Here is an 18,331-nt window from a genome sequence, read left to right as displayed (position 1 = left end):
ACCAACTGGGAATAACAAAACAAGCAAAAACAACACGTTTAGGGAAGTTAGAAAAAGCCCTAAGAGGTGGAATACTGAAAACGCAAATGTTTTAGAACTCTCTTTCTCTTAAATCTCTGTGAACACTCCCCCTAGGTGCCACCAAAGCCTGTTAAACAATAGTGCCATCTTCAGTGGGAGTCCGGTCTCTAGATTGGGAGGCTGTAAACGGATAATCCTTCAGAAGTCTGGCTGCTCAGTGAGCCCCTGCTCCACAGACTCCTGATCTCCCACAACCGCTCTGCCCCTCCCGGTTCTCCCAGCACCTGAGGACGAGCGGACTGGCCGGGCCGGTCCCTCCTGCCGCTCCAGGGATCCGGGGAAGGGCGTACCCGGCCTCCCCGCCCTTAACGCAATCTCCCCGACTCGCCTCGGCTCCACCCTGCCCCGCAGCCTCCAAACACACTTCCCCGCCGTAGCTCCGCCCCTTCTCCCTTAGCCCGTCCCTCTCTATTACGGGTTCTCGCTCAGCGCTCCTGGTGATTGTGGTTTTTCCGGGAGAGACCACGCTTCCCCTCACGCTCTCCAACGGCTCCGCCTTCCCGCCGGAGCCTGACCCTTCCCAGCGTGCTCGGCGATTCCGGCGTGCGAGGCCCTCGGAGGGCAAGGCCCCAGGGCCTGGCTTAGGGACGCGAAAGGCAGGCTGGGAATTGTAGTTTAATAGCCCGCGAGGGGGGCTAGAGGCTGGCGGTAGGAGGGACTCGTTGTCCCAGCGTGCCCTGCGCCTCAGCCCGCGCGCTCGCAGTTTCTCGCTCTCGCCCGCCCTCCGCTCCCTAGCTTGCTCGCGCTTTTGCTCGCGCTCTCCTCGCGGATCGAAGGGACTGTAGCAACAGCCTGTGGCTGGGAAGGGCGACAGAGGCGGCGGTTCAGGAGAAACGAAGCTGCAGTGGTGGTGGTGGTGGGAAGATGTCGGGCGAGGACGAGCAGCAGGAGCAAACTATCGCCGAGGACCTGGTCGTGACCAAGTATAAGATGGGGGGCGACATTGCCAACCGTGAGTGCGGCCTCAGGGGTCCGGAGATCGAGGCTGGGAGAGGCAAGGGGGACGGTGTTGAGCTGGCCCCCGAGGGACTGGAGCGGTGGGGTTATGCAGTGTGGGCTAGTGAGGGCCCCGCGCAGGTCTGCTGGAGGTGGCGTGGTGGGGAGGCTCCGTGTCACGCCTGGGACCTGAGAGGCTAGGCCTGGGCTGGAGTCTCTGGAGATGCGGGCGGGCGAGCGGGCAGCCGGGAGGGGCGGAGAGCTGGGCCTCCGGCCGGCTCCAACCCTAGGCGGTTGGTAAGGAGGCGAGGCGGATCTCCTGCCCCTCACCCTTCAGTCCGGATCTCTGTCTCTGATTTTGGCAGCAGCGAAGCCATCTCGAAAAGGAAGCGCCCCTCTATTTTGTAGCGGCTCTCCGCCGTCAGGAGCCTAGCCGGCACGTGTTGCCAGGTCCCCTGCGGATCGCCGGCTCCCTCCGCTGTGGTCCCTGACACCAGCTTCCCTACCACGTGCTTTGTTGTAGTTTTTCGTTCTTTACTTCAGCTCCTTCCTTGGTGGGGGCCGCCTTCTACTCTTGGGCCAGCTCAGGGACCGTTGGAGGGCACCCCATAGCTCTTGGAGATGTATCTCACTGTTCTCAAAGTTATTCATCACTACCTCCAATCTGCGCAGATGGCTTTAGTTAGTCGTCAAATTTGATTGTTCTCAAGGGTTTCACAACTTTAGGAGTGTTTTGAGGTCCTTCTCCCCCCAACTAGGCAAACCTGTGAATAGTACTGTTGAAGGGGGGGACTGATGTTAGAATCTCAGAATATTAGGACTGTGCTCTGACTTACTCAGCAGCTGCCTGCCACTCTGGACAGATGTCTCACTTTCTGTCTTCTCTCTTTCCAATTTAAAACCCAGTTAGGGGGACAGAAAGTGCTTGTCTTTGGGCTTTTAAATGGTTTTGACAGTAAAGATAGGCATTTAGGATGCCTTTGATCCTATGGCTGAAAACCTGAGTTTTTCAGACTTCCAAAGAATCACCAAAACTTGGATAACAGAAATCAAATCTGAAGTCCAGGATGGGCCATGGAGAGGGTATCCGGTGAACAAAACAATGCTTTATAACATAATGGACATGTAGTGGTTTGAATCAGAAAAAAAATTTTTTTCCCCCTTGCAGTTTATAACTTCTGAGGCACTTGTGATTCCAGATACCAGTTTGAAACTCTTTGGGGTCACACACCTCTTTGAAACCTGCTAAAAGCAGAGCTTGCTGAAGCCCAGGGACCTTAGGTTAAGTCTCCTTGACTTGTTATTTGAAGAAATAAGTCTACATAAATTGGGATTACTAACATCTAATTGGGGTGTCTGGGAAGGGAAGAAGGTAGCATTTAACAGTGCATCAGCTTGGAGTCAGCAATTGTATGTCTACCTTCCTGTTGTCCCTGACGCCTATAAATTTCCTCCAGGCTGCTTTGCATGTATGTTGGATACCTTGGTGAGAACCCCCTTGAAGTTCATAATCCTGTCCTACCACACCACAAATACCATCTTTGAAAGTCTCCCTTGCCTAAGGAGACGGATGGTGCATACCCAGTTGTCACACTATATAAGGGAGGAAAGGGAGTGTTGGCTTTTTTATTTCAGGAAAGGAAGGTAGAGATTTCGAGATTATAGGGAGGTACATTGCAAGAGACAAAACTTATTCCCTCTTTCATCCTTTGAGCAATGGCACTAGGGAATATTAGAAACTCTAAGTCCAACTTCTAGGTGTTTCTTGGATGGTAACTTACACAACACATGCAGGACTGATACGGGGTTCTGTTCCCAGGGGTACTTCGGTCTTTGGTGGAAGCATCCTGTTCAGGTGTGTCGGTACTGAGCCTGTGTGAGAAAGGTGATGCCATGATAATGGAAGAGACAGGGAAGATTTTCAAAAAAGAAAAAGAAATGAAGAAAGGTAAAAACAATCCCCCACGAATTTCCTAAGTTTGACCCTTATTCAGCCCTGTTTGTTTTATTGTAATGATGCAACCCCTACCCCAGCACTCGTTGAGATATTTGGAGATTTGGAATGGCAAGGGGGATTCAAGCAGTTTCCCACCCAATCCAAACTGGTCAAGCTTAAGCAAGACCCTGAAGAAAATCCACTCATCTTTCTGAGGGGCAACAGGGCTCCAAGAGAGTGAGCAAGGCAGTAAGGCTGATTGTCTCTTTACAGGTATTGCCTTTCCCACCAGCATTTCAGTAAATAACTGTGTATGTCACTTCTCCCCTTTGAAGAGCGACCAGGACTATATTCTCAAGGAAGCTGACTTGGTAAAAATGTAAGCTTAAACTATTTTAGAGCACTTGTCTTTTTCCTAAGCATTCACAGCAGTGCCAGTTGCTAATGCTGTACTCTGCTCTTGCTTTTCAGCGACCTTGGGGTCCATGTGGATGGCTTCATCGCTAATGTGGCTCACACTTTTGTGGTTGATGTAGCTCTGGTAGGTGGACCACTTTGAACTCTGTTCAGCCGGTGGGGAGTGGGGGAGGGCGCACTGCTGCTCCCTTCTTATCCCCAGCCCCACCACCACGCAAGTTTTGAGAGAGTATCTAGAGAAATGAAAGGGGAAAGGGTGTATTCTCTCCTGACCACTGGCTGTGTAATGGACACAAACAGATATTAACTGAAAGACCAGCTGAGTTAAAGAGCTTTCCAGGAAGGCACTCACTGCATTTCCTTATCTACAGGGGACCCAAGTAACAGGGCGGAAAGCAGATGTCATTAAGGCAGCTCACCTTTGTGCTGAAGCTGCCCTACGCCTGGTCAAACCTGGAAACCAGGTAAGCTGTTGAGTGCAACTCCAAAGCTTGTTAGAGCCAAAGATGCATTAGGCATCTACAGCTATTCTGTACTGAAAGAGAAGAGGCAGGAATTAAAGAGTAATACCAAAGAGCAGTTAAATCTGAGTGCCTACCTTAGATGGTATCATGCTAGGTGTAAGGGGATATGTGGTCCCTTTCTCATGGAGCCTGTAGAGATCCTTTTTTCATATTTTGGATGTGCATCTTTCCCCAGAATAATTTGAGATAGAGAGCTTACAATAAAACACAGATACCACAGTTTTAAACCTCAATTTTAAAAGCTTATAAAACAAAAATCATAATAGTACCAGCAAATTGGTGGCAAAGAGGCCAAAGCCCCTTGCAAGACAATATTAGGAAGCCCAGGGATCATAATCTGCTCATGAATTCATACAATTCAGTGTGTTAGACTATTAGTGGAGATTTTCCCCTAACACTTAGATTTCAGAGACCTGTTCAATACTTAAAGCATCCTCTTTTTTTCTGTGCTCTCTTCTTTACACTTTTCATCAGTTTGTCCCCATTGTAACTTAATTGCATCATTTTTACTTAAACCTCTGTTGTAGGTTTCTTACAGTGGTATGTACTTCATAGAGCTACCATAAAGCACTTTGAACAGTACTTGGCACATAGTAAGCCCTTGTGTCAGCTATTATTATTTTGCACGTTAATTATTTTTATTATTTATATACTGTGTCTTTTCATTATTTATATTGTGTCTTTTCACTGGAAGGTACTGTTAATATAGTGGCTGTTGTCTGGCTATGACATTAGACTTTCTGGATTCTCACCCTGTTGCCACCCCCTACTGATTTTAAATAACTTCAAGTTCAAATTTCCTCATCCGTAAAGTGGGGAAAGTTAAATTGTGCCTTATTATCACATGGCTGTGAAGATCAAGATCATCCATGTAAAAAAGAGTTTCTGTACCCTTTCAACAGGTTAAAATTCCAGGTATAATGGACTAAACACTGTGGTCAGAAAACCTGCGTTTATACCAGGTTCTTTTGGTTAACTGGTTTAACCCTGGGCAAATCATGTAACCTTTCTGAGCCTCAGTTTCCTCCTCTAGACTGGGTTGTAGATCTGCGCTATTCACCTTACAGAATCGTTATCTAAGTAGACCATCTTCGTGAAAGTGCTTTGTAAAATGGTATGCAAATGTAATTTCTAGGCTCTAGGGATGATAGGGCCTATGAAGTGAAACACCAATGAGAATCATTGCACTTGCTTGAGGATATTAGATCTCTCCGTTCTTTTATGCTTCTTGTTCTCATGGTAGACAGCTTACTAGCCCCTGTATCTTATCTTCTATTTGATCTTGTACTTCTAGAACACACAAGTGACAGAAGCCTGGAACAAAGTTGCCCACTCATTCAATTGCACACCAATAGAAGGTGAGACCTCAGATAGTGGGATTGGGGGTCTAAGTATGAGTGGTTTTGCAGAATTAAGACTTTTGCTCCCTTGAGGACCATCTTGGCTCTGACATAATGCAAGCCAAAAACCTCAGTGCCCTGTGTTTCCATAGCCAGGCACTTGGCTCTCATTGTCTGCTCCGTGACTCTACTTGGCTGGGTGGGTTGGAAACCTCTGGGGATCCCGGGTGGTACCGTAGACCTTGTCCATCTGCAGGCATGCTGTCACACCAACTGAAGCAGCATGTCATCGACGGAGAGAAAACCATTATCCAGAATCCCACAGACCAGCAGAAGTAGGTGCCCTGTATCCCGCCCTGTACCTTCTGTCATACCAGACTAGTCATGAACTTATCCTTCCATACTCCAGGCTAGTCTTATCTACTTCCTACTCTAAACACCAGGAATTACTTATTGCTCTTTTTGGTTCCCTTTCTGTTCCTTTTAGGAAGGACCATGAGAAAGTTGAATTTGAGGTACATGAAGTATATGCTGTGGATGTTCTCGTCAGCTCAGGAGAGGGCAAGGTGAGGCACGTTTGCCAGAGCTAGCAGCGGGGGCGGCTGAGGGTATGTTCCAAGAGCACCAGACCAAACTGTGATCTTTTTTAGGCCAAGGATGCAGGACAGAGAACCACCATTTACAAAAGAGACCCTTCTAAGCAGTATGGCCTGAAAATGAAAACTTCTCGTGCCTTCTTCAGTGAGGTTGAAAGGCGTTTTGATGCCATGCCTTTTACTTTAAGGTACTACTGCACTTAGCAAGCACAGGGCTTGGAACCAGTCTGACCCATAGACCACACACCCAGGAGCACTCTTTTTTATTTATTTATTTTTTATTTATTTTTTTTTAAATTTATTTTTGGCTGTGTTGGGTCTTCCTTGCATGCATGCTTTCTCTAGTTGCGGCGAGCGGGGGCTACTCTTCGTTGCGGTGCGCGGGCTTCTCATTGCGGTGGCTTCTCTTGTTGTGGAGCATGGGCTGTAGTCACGCGGGCTTCAGTAGTTGTGGCTCGCGGGCTCTAGAGCGCAGGCTCAGTAGTTGTGGCACCCAGGCTTAGTTGCTCCACGGCATGTGGGAACTTCCCAGACCAGGGCTCGAACCTGTGTCCCCTGCATTGGCAGGCGGATTCTTAACCATTGCGCCACCAGGGAAGCCCCCAGGAGCACTTTTCCTTCCCCCACCTTTCCCTCCCTCTCTTTCCTCTCCTGCCTAGACTTGTAGCTCCAGCCTGTGTGCATGCCTTCTCTCCCTCTCGCCATCTCCCTCTCATAGAAGGTAGTGTAAAAAAGCAATCCTACGCATGATTTCTGCCTGAGGGTAGGAGTTATTTAAAAACATGAGCAAAATGGTAAGACATAATAAGGAGATAAGGATACCCGAGTTTGTCTCTCCCTCCCCAGAGCATTTGAAGATGAGAAGAAGGCCCGCATGGGTGTGGTGGAGTGCGCCAAACACGAACTGCTACAACCATTTAATGTTCTCTATGAGAAGGAGGGTGAGTTCTAAGAAGAGAGTTGTACTTTGGAGCTCCTGATGATGGTCCCCTCCTCCCTATAGCTCACAGAAAAGAGGATGGATGACAAGGGAACATTTTATCAAAATACTTTGTTTCTCTCATAGGTGAATTTGTTGCCCAGTTTAAATTTACAGTTTTGCTTATGCCCAATGGCCCCATGCGGATAACCAGTGGTCCCTTTGAGCCTGACCTTTATAAGTCTGAGATGGAGGTCCAGGATGCAGAGCTCAAGGTTAGTGTGGGATGGAAAGGGGCGGGCACGTGGCACTTGTCTTGGGAGTGAGGGATAAGTGAGGGGAAGGTCCTGAAGAGAGCTACAGTGCTGAGAGTAGCACTTGGTATTTGCTCCACATTCCTCAAAATTTGTTTTCCTTCTTCCTTCTATACGTTCCAGGCCCTCCTCCAGAGTTCGGCAAGTCGGAAAACCCAGAAAAAGAAAAAAAAGAAGGTTCGTTACAATCATCCCTCTCTGGCAGGGTGAACCTGATCCCTCTTTATTCCACCTTCCTGGGTCATGGTGGGTGTATAGATTTCTGTATGTCCTTATTTCTCCCCGTCTCAGCCCTGACCTAGAGAATTAGGATATTTTTGTCCTTGGTCCCCCAGACACTACCCTAAGTTGGAAACTGACATGTCTTCTCCCTCTCCTTTCCATGAATGTAGGCCTCTAAGACTGCAGAGAATGCCACCAGTGGGGAAACTTTAGAAGAAAATGAAGCTGGGGACTGAGGTGGGTCCCATCCCCCCAGCTTGCCACTCCTGCCTCATCCCCTTCCCACCACACCCCAGGCTCTGTGAAGTGCAGTTCGTCTTCTCCACCCAGGACCACCAGCAGAGCGGGGTCTCCCTGTCCTCATCCCAGTCCCCCAACCCAGCCCCCTTCCAACAACAACCAGCTCCAACTGACTCTGGTCTTGGGAGGCCAGGCTTCCCAGCCATCGAAGACTACTTTAAATAGAAAAGAGAAATTGAATAATAAATTCAGGAGTCAAAATCCATCGTCTTCAAGCCCCTCTTTGTAGCCTTTTTCTACTATTCTCTGCTTGGTCGAGGTTTATGACCCTACAACAGAACGGGGAAGAGGCTAAAGTAGCCACCACCACTAAAAACTCAGCTGAAATTTTTTTATACCACTCCAGTGTCAGCATTTTCCCATCTGTTGGGGCTTGTTCCTCTTTTCCCACTCTCCCCAAGTATTTTATCAGGCCTCAAAATAGAGGAGCTATTCTTCAGACTGTTTTTCTTCACATGTGGCAGATTCCTTTTATGATCCAGGCTGTCTAGTCAGGCCCCTCCCATTTTTAGGAGCTGGAGCCTGCGTTTACCAAGGGATTCTCATCTATCAAATGGATCCTCATTTGTAAATCTTTGTAGTCAATTTTGTTCTGCAGGACATTTTTTTCCCCCGCCACAAGGCTGTAAAGAAGTAATCCATCTCAACCATGTCCATTTATTTGGAGTCAATGGGATTCTTCCCTTGCTCTATCTTAGAAACCTGAGTCGGAAGCTCCACTGTGGTTTTGTTCCCTGTTTGAAATATTTTGACCTCCCTTTCTTGAAAGAAAGACCTGGAACCAGAGGAGCAGACTGATTGAAGAGACAAAACTCCTGGCTTTCTGAAGCTGTGGACTTGGATGAATTGCTAGGGGTTTGGAGAGAAAGGTGATGAATTTCAGTACCTCTGGCATGCTGTCCCAGGGAACTAGGGCTCCTGCCAACTTACAAGGTTTTTAAACACATTGAAAATGACATGGCGTTAAAATAAATTTGGATTTGCTCATAATCATGTGTCTGTTTGCTGCTCGTATTTGATGGCGGTGGGAGAGTGAGTTGAAGTGATGATCATTTGGAACCTGTTTTGTGTTCTGTTTTGTTTTGTTTGGCATGCAGAATCTTAGTTCCCCCACCAGGGATTGAACCCATGCAGAATCTTAACCACTGGACTGCCAGGGAAGTCCCTGGAACCAGTTTTCTATAGCCATATTTTACCTTTCTAAAACAAGGAATACCTTGGGTTGGGGAGACATAAATCCTGGGTTCTCTGAAAAGAGTACATTTTCTATGGGACTTTGTGATTTAGTTTTCTGAAGTAAAAACATAAACCTTGCTGCCGACACTGTTCAGGACATTAATGTTTACTGCAAAAAATAAGAACACTGTATGCAAGTGATTATCTTGATTTAGGAAGCCAGGAAGAATGCATTTAGTGTTATGCAATTTTTCAGGGCCAGCCTGAGATTGGATGGGTAATTTGTATTAGAGCATCTTACATATGAGGCATTGCTGACCTGAAGATACTATGCTGAACGAAACGAACACATCCCTTCATGAGAACTTACAGACAGTGGGCAATCAACAGGTGAGATCCCAGTGGATTTGATATAAAAATAATCCTGGGGGGCTTCCCTGGTGGCGCAGTGGTTGAGAGTCCGCCTGCCGATGCAGGGGACACGGGTTCGTGCCCCGGTCTGGGAGGATCCCACATACCGCGGAGCGGCTGGGCCCGTGAGCCATGGCCGTTGGGCCTGCGCGTCCGGAGCCTGTGCTCCGCAGCGGGAAAGGCCACAACAGTGAGAGGCCCACATACCGCAAAAAAAAAAAAAAAAAAAATAATAATAATAATAATAATAATAATCCTGGGGTTTTTTGTTTTCAAACACATTACCTTCTGCTGGTGACAATACTAGAACCGCTTAAGCACTTGGAACAAGGGCCCTAAACTTAGAAACCTTGTTTTTCCAGAGCTAAAAAGTGAAATTTTATAAAGGGAAACCACTAAAAAAGGGATTATAACAAGCCGTACCATATCTTACAGTGAATAAGGTGAAGTCTGTATGATGAAGGGTTCTCCTTCATCCTTCATAACTGTAGCCAAATCTTTGGGTGTCTTTTCCGGGTACTTCTGACCTAACCATACCGTGAGACTGGGAAGTTGTCTTGCCACCAAATACCATTCTTGCCTTAAATGTGTAGCTCATCTTGCTTCCCCTCTGTCCATTGATTTGATTTTCACCCTATGCAGAAGGAGAATCACTTAAGTATTTTCTGAACAAGATGCATCGTGGCCAGGAATATAGTGGCAATCTGCCTCAGGCATTGTAGAGAAAGACCGGACTTGGCTAGGAAAAGAGTTTATCTTCGATAGTTACAAAGTTCTCTGTAGTATGACAGCTTTCTCGACTCCTCACTTTACATCCTTACAATGTTCTGAAATCTTAGGACCTTTGTAAGTTCCAAAATAGAATCTCCCTGCAGCAATTTAGTTTAGAAAATAAGGTTAAAAAAAAAAAAGAAGGTAAACCCGTAAAACAAATCAGGAGTTTTTGTTCAATCTGCACCTATCCATAGTAAAATGGAGGATATCGCCAGCAAACTGCAACTCCCATGAAGCAATGAGAGGGAAGGCGGAAGTAGCTGTCCTTTGCTCGTTTGCACCTCTAGGTCTCTTATTGGAAATATGTGCTCATATTTAAATAATACAGTATCCTCATAATAAAACTGGGGGAAGGGGAATTTTGTAACTCAAACTCAAAATACTTTTCCAACAGAACTTTCCTAATTCAATCACTTCTCAGGTACCTAAGGCCGAAAGCTATTGTTACTCCCCTCGGGCAGCCCCGCCCCTAGGGGCAGGGCGAGACAGCGGAAATGACGACAGTGAGCGTCTCATTAAATATCCATAGGCGGGGCTCTAGCCCTCTCTCGGCCTTAGCGCCATCTTCGGAGGTGAGTGTCTGTGCTGCTGTGTTCGGATTCCGAGTGCAATCCGTTAACATCTGATCTCTGCACTTACCATCGTTATAGCAAACTAACTGCAGACTTTTTTTCTTTCCCCGTAGAAACCTCCGCGCCATGAGAGCGAAGGTAAGCAGTCCCTGGCAGTGAGCTGAGGCTGTAAAGAATTGGCGATTGTGGGGGTAGACCTTGGCAAGGGAAGTCCGGCATCGTTCCGGGATCGCTGTTTTCTCAAGAGTGCCCAAGATATGTTGGGAGAGGAGGGATAGTTTGGGGAGAAGCAAAGGAAGTGGTGGGTAAGTGCTGTGGTGAGAGAGGCTGGAAGTGCGAGAGAGGGCGGGAGTAGAAGAGCGCATGCGGGATTCGGGGTTTTACGTCTGGGATCCGGGTGGGAGTCCAAGTTGTTGATGTGGTTACTCATATAATACTCTTCATATCCCTGCCTAAACTTGTTACTAAAACTAATGATACCTTGTTTCATTCTCTGCCTCTGGTTATGATCGGTTGCCAGTGGAGGAAGAAGCGAATGCGCAGGTATGCTGAGACGTTTCCAGTACAGGAGGGGGGAAGTGGAGCGCGCCTTGGATAAAACTTGGGAGGAACATTTGGTTTAGAAACCTAAAACATCTTTAGGTGAAAAACGTTATGAGCATTGACTGGCCAAAGCCAGGAGTTGGGACACAAGACGGTAGCATCGTATTGTTTGTTGATTTTACCCGTCCCTTGTATTGTGTCTAGATGTAAAATGGGAGGGAAAGACTGAACTCGGGTTTGTGGGCAGGAGGTGTATTATTCTTATGTCTGGTTTTCAGGCTGAAGCGCAAAAGAAGAAAGATGAGGCAGAGGTCCAAGTAAACTTGTACACCCATGGAAGCCACAGGAGCAGAAACAAGGGAAGCCAGAGGCCAGGGTCGCTGGTACAAATTGTTGGACTGCTTGCCTACTGTCTAGAACTTGTCTCAGTGGATCTGGAACATCGATGGCCATTCTGATCGCCTCGACCGCCTTTGAGAGACCCACCTTGCTCGTATCAAAACGGTCCCTTTTAGTCCTTTGCCCTGGACCTTTGACATACTGGACTAGTTCTATTCTCAGTTGTGGCTGAATGTAACATGTAACAATAAATCATCTCTTTTGCTGTCTTAGCTGAAGAAAAAAATTCGTCTTGTGTGTTATGTGGTTTTTATGGTTCCATTGGCTGGGGATTCTGTACCAGTACAGTCGACCCCTCTACCCTGTGATGTAGAGGAAGTCAAGCAAGCTACTTAGGCTGCAAGTCGGGTGTGGGGGTTCCGGCCCTCGGAGCTGCTGGAGCATTGGGTGGCCCTTACTTCTTGGAAAGGGTGTTACACACGCCGGGAACAGTTTTCAAGTTGATCTCGCGGGCATAGGGGCAAAAAGTGGTTCCCCTCCTCCCTTGTCTAGGCCTGCATTACAAAGTCTCGCTTTGGGAGTTCTTTGCTGTTGGGTCGGGTTGCCATGGTGACGCGCAAAGCTTGCTGGGAACTTCCTGCGGCTTGTCGCGCAAGTACTCGCACATCATAGAGTGTGGTTCCGGGTCTGGTGGCTAGAGTGTCATTTCTTCCGCAGGAAGCGGAAGGGCGATAGGGAAGGCGGCTCTTTGTCGAAGCTAGAGGACCGGCAGGCGGCAGCAGCAACTACGGCGGCGGCGGCAGGTGAGGGAGGCGGGAGACTTAGGTGGAGGCCGCGCCCGGAGGGGAGGAGTCGGGGCCGGCCCAGCGGCTGGGCTCGGCCGGGCTACACAAGGCCCCCCAGGACGACTTGATCAGGGCCGAGTCCCTTTTCTGACTGACCCCGCTTCGCGAGCAAACGCCAGCTCCGTGACGTCACAGCCCTGCCCATCCCCTCTGCTTGATGTCACCTGGAGTCCCCTTCGCCGCTTCATTAAGTGCTCCCTTTAGTGTCCTATTCACCTCGTCCCCGGCTGAGCTCCGGAGGCACTGCACAGAACCTGCCAGGCTAGAGACATGCTGCGGTAAACTCCTAGGACTTTTTTCGCAAACTCTGGGGTGTTGCGAAGCGTCACAATCACCGCCCTCAAGTCTAATCCGCCATCGCACTGTCAGTCGCTGCCCTTGCACGGCTCCCTGTTCGGAGCTCCTAACCCCAACCCTAGGCCGGGCTTTGATCCCCACATCCTCCTTCACCTTGAGACGGGGTGCCCCTCACCCTTTGTTCACTCAGGGCTGGTTTTCCAAAACCCGTCCTCCTGGGCTCCAAATTAGTTCTGTTCCTTACTACTCTCTTCTTACTGGCAGCTTCTCCCTTTGACAGGGGAAGTTCAATTTGAATCCTAAGGAAATCTTGACGTGCCCAGAGCTCTTGCCATTTTGTCAGACTTCATTCTTATAACAACCACCCCGTAGTTCTCCATTCTTACCCCTTCTCACACCCAAGTCTCTGTTTTTCTCCTGTTCAGAACCCAGCAGTGATGTGGAGGTGGAGACCCACAGGAGCCCCGGACTTCACCTGAGCTACCTCAGGTATCAAACAATCCTGGGAAAGTTGGGTGGGGAGGAACATCAGATATGATTATCAGCTTCTGGTGGGACTTGTAACACGGTTCAGGCTTGGATAGATGCCATTTATTTTTCACCAGGTCATTTCCCTTTTAGTGAAAATTTGTGCCTTCTCTTTTCCCACTTTTTCCCTTGATTCTGTCTTTCTGAGACTACCTCCCTTTGGAGGAAGATGACCCCTCTTTTACAGATTTTCTTGTAACTCTGGCCTGTGACCTAGTCGGTTCATTTTAGGGTTCATTTTGCCTTGTAGTCAAAGTCAAGGCAATGGACCGGGTGGTTGGGGGCGGTCAAGGCCAAAGAAATTGGAAAGATTCCCTTATACTCAAGGGGAAACAATATGAAGTTTTCCTATTTGAACAGCAGGGGGAGCCTGAAAAGGCTAGGAAAGGCTTAAGAGGTCAGACACGTGGTAGCAGGGACTCCGAGTCTTGTTGGCGGTGGGGAGAGGACAGCGCTAGAACCAGGGCAGTGGACTGACGTTCTTGAGCTCTTTTGGGAAAGAGGAGATTTTAAAAGCTTTTATAGAGTCTGTAAGTAAAGAACATCTTTATAGGGCAAGGAATGGTGTGGTTTGATGTCAGTAGGCTCTTCCCATGGAGGGGTAGGAGGGGTGTAGAATGGGGAAAGAAAGGTCGCTTGTTCCTGTGAAAGTAACTCTTTCCTATTGCCTTGATCTTGCCACAAATGGTTTTGCCCTTTTGAGGTCTATAAGTAGAGATTCCAGCTGTAGAACTCTTCCCCTGAAATGGAGGGAGAGGGGGCTGACCACCCTAAAGTTGAGAATAATGGTAATCTGGGAGAGAATACCAAAAAATGACAGGTTTAGGTATTGCCCCCAAGCTGGTGATACCAGTCTTTTTACTCAGGATTTCCTGGGGTCTAGAGATCTGATACTTCACAGAGTCCTCACCTGAGATCCCATGGAAGAGGGGATCAGGGAGGTAATGTCACCAGTACTCCATTATCCACAGCCCTTAGTAGCTCACCAACTTATCTTAGCCACTGTTCCCAGTCTCCTCTTGGCCTAATGAGACACCAACAGCAGTTTTAATTTTGATTCCACAACTTTAATAAGGTCAGTTCAGAAGGGGAAATAAAATCCAACACTGTTCTCTCCCTGCTCCCTCCTTGGCATGTCACCATTAGTGAGATGAGGTAGCTTCACCCCAGCTCCCTCCCTCCGACAGCCAGGCAAGCGTGAATCATTCTGACCTAGACCAGGTGCACAGGGCCTGGGCAGGACTTCTGACAAGCCAGCCAGTCCAGGTAGAATTCTCATCCGTTAGATTCTCCATTTCCAGAGCCATTGTGCCTCTGGCCTGCCTCTTGCTGGACTGCCTGCCGTATAGTCAGCAAGAGTTTGGCCCCTCTGGAGGACTCCTGTTTGACACAGCTCTCCTCTTTCCTAGCAGTCACCAAGGGTGGCAAGAAAAGGAAGAAAGCCCTGAGTTGGGGGGGACCAGGATGCCTGACCGGGACAGCTATGCCAACGGCACTGGGAGCAGCGGTGGAGGCCCTGGAGGCGGTGGCAGCGAGGAGGCCAGTGGGACAGGGGCAGGCAGTGGCGGGGCCAGCTCAGATGCTATCTGTAGAGACTTCCTGAGGAATGTGTGCAAGCGAGGCAAGCGTTGCCGCTATCGCCATCCGGACATGAGTGAGGTGTCCAACTTGGGGGTGAGCAAAAACGAGTTCATCTTCTGCCACGACTTCCAGAACAAGGAGTGTAGCCGCCCAAACTGCCGATTCATCCATGGCTCCAAGGAGGATGAGGATGGCTATAAAAAGACAGGAGAACTTCCCCCTCGGCTGAGGCAGAAAGTGGCAGCTGGCCTGGGCCTTTCACCAGCTGACCTACCAAATGGGAAGGAGGAGGTCCCTATCTGCCGTGACTTTCTCAAGGGTGATTGCCAGAGAGGCGCCAAGTGCAAGTTCCGTCACCTGCAGCGGGATTTTGAGTTTGATGCCCGGGGTGGAGGAGGTGCTGGTGGTGGGGGCTCAACAGGCCCAGTTCCCCCAGGACGACGTCATGACCTCTATGATATCTACGACCTCCCTGACAGGGGCTTTGAGGACCATGAGCCAGGCCCCAAGCGCCGGCGAGGTGGATGCTGCCCCCCAGATGGCCCCCATTTTGAATCATATGAATACAGCCTGGCTCCACCCCGAGGGGTGGAGTGCAGGCTGCTAGAGGAAGAGAATGCCATGCTCAGGAAGCGGGTAGAGGAGCTAAAGAAGCAGGTCAGCAACCTTCTGGCCACCAACGAGGTACTGCTGGAACAAAATGCCCAGTTCCGCAATCAGGCTAAGGTCATGACCCTGAGCTCCACTGCACCAGCAACTGAGCAGACTCTGGCCCCCACCGTGGGCACTGTCGCCACTTTTAACCATGGCATCGCCCAGACTCACACTACTCTCAGCAGCCAGGCTCTACAGCCTCGCCCCGTGTCCCAGCAAGAACTGGTGGCCCCTGCGGGAGCCCCAGCTGCTCCCCCAGCTAATGCTGCACCGCCTGCCGCTCCACCACCCCCACCCCCACACTTGAACCCAGAGATCACGCCACTGTCGGCTGCTCTGGCTCAAACAATTGCCCAGGGAATGGCACCCCCACCTGTCTCCATGGCTCCTGTGGCTGTATCTGTGGCTCCTGTGGCTGTATCGATGGCCCAACCCTTGGCAGGAATCACAATGAGCCACACCACCACTCCCATGGTGACTTACCCCATTGCCTCCCAGAGCATGCGTATCACAGCCATGCCACACTGATGGGGCTAATGGACACACCCCTGGTATAGCCTCCCAGGGCTGGGGTCGAGGGGCCCTTACCCACTCGCCTAGCCCTCCCAGGCCCTGTCCAAAGGGCTTACTCATGAACCAGGACAAGAGACTACAGGAGTTTGCTTCTGAGCAGGGGTTGGGTTGGTGTGTTTTCTCTCACCTCCCTTTTATGAGGGTCCTCTTGTCCATCTTCCTTGCAGCTGCACAGAGGGGGCTTGCATAGGAGTGCAGACTGAAGCCAGCAGAGGAAGGACTGACTGAGGGGCTGTGTGTTCTCTGATAGGAATTTGGGGGACATCGTTGGTCTTGTCCTCTCTTCTGCACAGCAGAGGTTCCAGCACTGGCTTTGGAAGAAAAAAATACCCTGCCCAGAGGGGAAGCCAGGAAAGATTGGGAAGTGGGTGGCCAGGAGAGAAGGCCTGATAGGAGCCTTCAGACAATTTGGGGCCTAGCTGAGTTGGACAATACAGGAACTGCTCCTGGGCCCATGGGAAGGCGGGGACCATAGTACTCCAGCCCAGAGACTAGGGGAGCATTCATTACCTTGGCTTGGCCTGGACATCCATAGGGCAGGGCCCACCACGTTCCAAAGAAATAAAAAAATATATTTTTAACAAATGGAGGCAGTGGAAACTTGCTTAGATATTCTGTGTGGAAGATGGGAGCAGTAAATAGATCTCCTGCCAAAATGAAATAAAGACCTCACTCTCACATAGTGGTAAGGATGGTTGGAGGCCAGTGAAGAAGGGTAGGGACCCAGAACAAGATCAGATGGGGCTTTGGGGAAGGTACTTCATGAGGTAAGAACATTGGAGCCACCTAGTCTTGTTTAAAAATAGTCCCATCTGTTTTGGTTTCTATCTGCACATACTATTCCCAGGTTGCCTTAGTAACCAGGGCTCCTAAGGTCATTTAGGGGGCAGGTGCTAAGAAGGGTGGATGTGCTGGGAAATGGGGATGGGATATGTATCGACAGATCCTCCCCTTATTCAAACAGAGCAGGGCAGGTGGCAGTTGCTCTCTCAGTCGACAGCAGTGGCTGTAGCTCCTAGCCCACCCCTCCCGCAGTCACCAGTGCCGTAAGCCTTCAAGGCTCAAGAGGTGCTGGGGAAAGGAGAGTTCTTCTGGGGACACAAGCCTCAGGGTTCGTCCCTTTCTTCCCCCTGCCTCCACATAGAACCACAGAGGTTTTAAATCCAATTAAGAGTCAGTAAGGCCAAGGGTCCCAGTAGCCAAACCTCGGTTCCTCCTCAGCTCATGGCTGATGGAGGGGAAACAACTCTAGTGTCTAGTTTATGGGACAGTGGATTTGGGGGTAGAGAGAGTGATCCTGGTTTGTTCTTTCTGCATCATATCTCCTGCTACCTCTTGCTCTCTTGTCTGGTTGATCACTCAGGTTACACCTGGGGTTGGAGATGGTGGGCTAGGTCAAGGCCAGTCATTTAAAAAAAAGGTGGGGCGGGGGGGGGGCGCTGCAGCACTAAAGACTAAAAATGGGCAAATACTGAAATATTGTTTGTGGATTCTAAAAACCACACATTGATAAGCCTAATGTTGATTTTCTGGCACAGTTCTGGTTTATTAAAAGAGATGGTTTATGAGTATTTAGACAAATGTGATCATAGATATCAACATGAATTCATCCTAGCCAAACCCTGACAAGCTAACTTTATTATTTTTTTGCCAAGTACCTCTAAAGAGAGAGATTCGGGAAACTGTAGATGTCGTATGTACTTTATTAATGTGCTCCAGCTAAAGACCACCAGGAATACGCCTGCAATTGAACAAGGTGGGTTTAATGCTCATTGCAGTGATGGAGAGAGGATGCCGTTTGGAACCACGGTGTGTCTTTCAAGAGGGTGTTAGAAAGGACCCTACAGGACTTGAACTTCATTAAGTGAGTTGGGGGAAGGTTCAAGGAAGTGGAGCTTCAATCTAAATTGAGTGCTGTCAGGGAAGCAGGGGAAATTCTGTAATTGCATATCTTTATCTAGAAAAAGGGCAGACTAAAGTGAAGCTGAAGCTGCATTAGCTGGTAGAGGGGGATGTTTGGTGTTTTGTGGTTTGCACACTGACCTTGTCTAGTGCTTAAACAAAATTGTGAAGTGATCTTGTTTTTTGTTTTTTGTGTTTTTTTGCAGTACGCAGGCCTCTCACTGCCGTGGCCTCTCCCGTTGCGGAGCACAGGCTCCGGACGCGCAGGCTCAGCGGCCATGGCTCACGGGCCCAGCCGCTCGGTGGCATGTGGGATCTTCCCGGACCGGGGCACGAACCCGTGTCCCCTGCATCGGCAGGTGGACTCTCAACCACTGCACCACCAGGGAAGCCCTGATCTTGTTTTTTGCCTCACTTCATCACAGTCACTGAGTACTCTTGTCTGATATTGGTGTTTTGTGAGATTGTGTCCAACAGTACCTGTGAGCCCAGGTCAGCTCCTAATAATTCCAAAGCCTAGCTGTGTCAGGCCAGTTCCCAGATGTCAGGAA

The 18,331-nt window shown here is 49.2% G+C and overlaps 3 protein-coding genes across 7 annotated transcripts; all 3 read left to right on the top strand.

The window, feature by feature from the left end:
* The first annotated feature begins 783 nt into the window (after nucleotides 1-783).
* Nucleotides 784-8,575, top strand: PA2G4 (proliferation-associated 2G4). Of its 2 annotated transcripts, none has more exons than XM_081248580.1 (14): nucleotides 784-1,033; nucleotides 2,837-2,965; nucleotides 3,227-3,332; nucleotides 3,425-3,494; nucleotides 3,742-3,834; nucleotides 5,189-5,252; nucleotides 5,491-5,569; nucleotides 5,722-5,800; nucleotides 5,885-6,018; nucleotides 6,677-6,771; nucleotides 6,897-7,024; nucleotides 7,187-7,240; nucleotides 7,456-7,522; nucleotides 8,359-8,575. In XM_081248580.1, exons 1-13 carry the CDS (start codon nucleotides 946-948, stop codon nucleotides 7,519-7,521), a joined length of 1,185 nt encoding a protein of 394 aa, XP_081104706.1. In that variant the 5' UTR covers nucleotides 784-945; the 3' UTR covers nucleotide 7,522; nucleotides 8,359-8,575. The 2 variants fall into 2 exon arrangements, with proteins under 2 accessions (XP_081104706.1, XP_081104705.1); XM_081248579.1 differs by having other exon boundaries at nucleotides 8,284-8,575.
* Nucleotides 8,576-10,425: 1,850 nt separating this feature from the next.
* LOC308624847 (uncharacterized protein) lies at nucleotides 10,426-11,687 on the top strand. Of its 3 annotated transcripts, none has more exons than XM_081248585.1 (4): nucleotides 10,426-10,518; nucleotides 10,632-10,656; nucleotides 11,039-11,061; nucleotides 11,340-11,687. In XM_081248585.1, the coding sequence occupies exons 1-4, from the start codon at nucleotides 10,441-10,443 to the stop codon at nucleotides 11,517-11,519; spliced, it is 306 nt and encodes a 101-aa protein (XP_081104711.1). In that variant the 5' UTR covers nucleotides 10,426-10,440; the 3' UTR covers nucleotides 11,520-11,687. The 3 variants fall into 3 exon arrangements, 2 of the variants coding, with proteins under 2 accessions (XP_081104711.1, XP_081104710.1); XM_081248584.1 differs by having other exon boundaries at nucleotides 11,015-11,061; XR_014017008.1 differs by lacking the exons at nucleotides 10,426-10,518; nucleotides 10,632-10,656 and adding an exon at nucleotides 10,686-10,823 and having other exon boundaries at nucleotides 11,340-11,685.
* Nucleotides 11,688-12,104: 417 nt separating this feature from the next.
* ZC3H10 (zinc finger CCCH-type containing 10) lies at nucleotides 12,105-16,014 on the top strand. 2 transcript variants are annotated; one of them, XM_081248224.1, is made up of 3 exons: nucleotides 12,105-12,203; nucleotides 12,968-13,031; nucleotides 14,483-16,014. In XM_081248224.1, exon 3 carries the CDS (start codon nucleotides 14,535-14,537, stop codon nucleotides 15,831-15,833), a length of 1,299 nt encoding a protein of 432 aa, XP_081104350.1. In that variant the 5' UTR covers nucleotides 12,105-12,203; nucleotides 12,968-13,031; nucleotides 14,483-14,534; the 3' UTR covers nucleotides 15,834-16,014. The 2 variants fall into 2 exon arrangements, with proteins under 2 accessions (XP_081104350.1, XP_081104349.1); XM_081248223.1 differs by having other exon boundaries at nucleotides 14,480-16,014.
* The last annotated feature ends 2,317 nt before the right edge of the window (nucleotides 16,015-18,331 follow it).

This window comes from Mesoplodon bidens (genome assembly GCF_964165515.1).
Source record: "Mesoplodon bidens genome assembly, chromosome: 11".
In the NCBI taxonomy this organism is placed as follows: domain Eukaryota; kingdom Metazoa; phylum Chordata; class Mammalia; order Artiodactyla; family Ziphiidae; genus Mesoplodon; species Mesoplodon bidens.
This window is presented reverse-complemented; position numbering and strand designations above follow the sequence as displayed.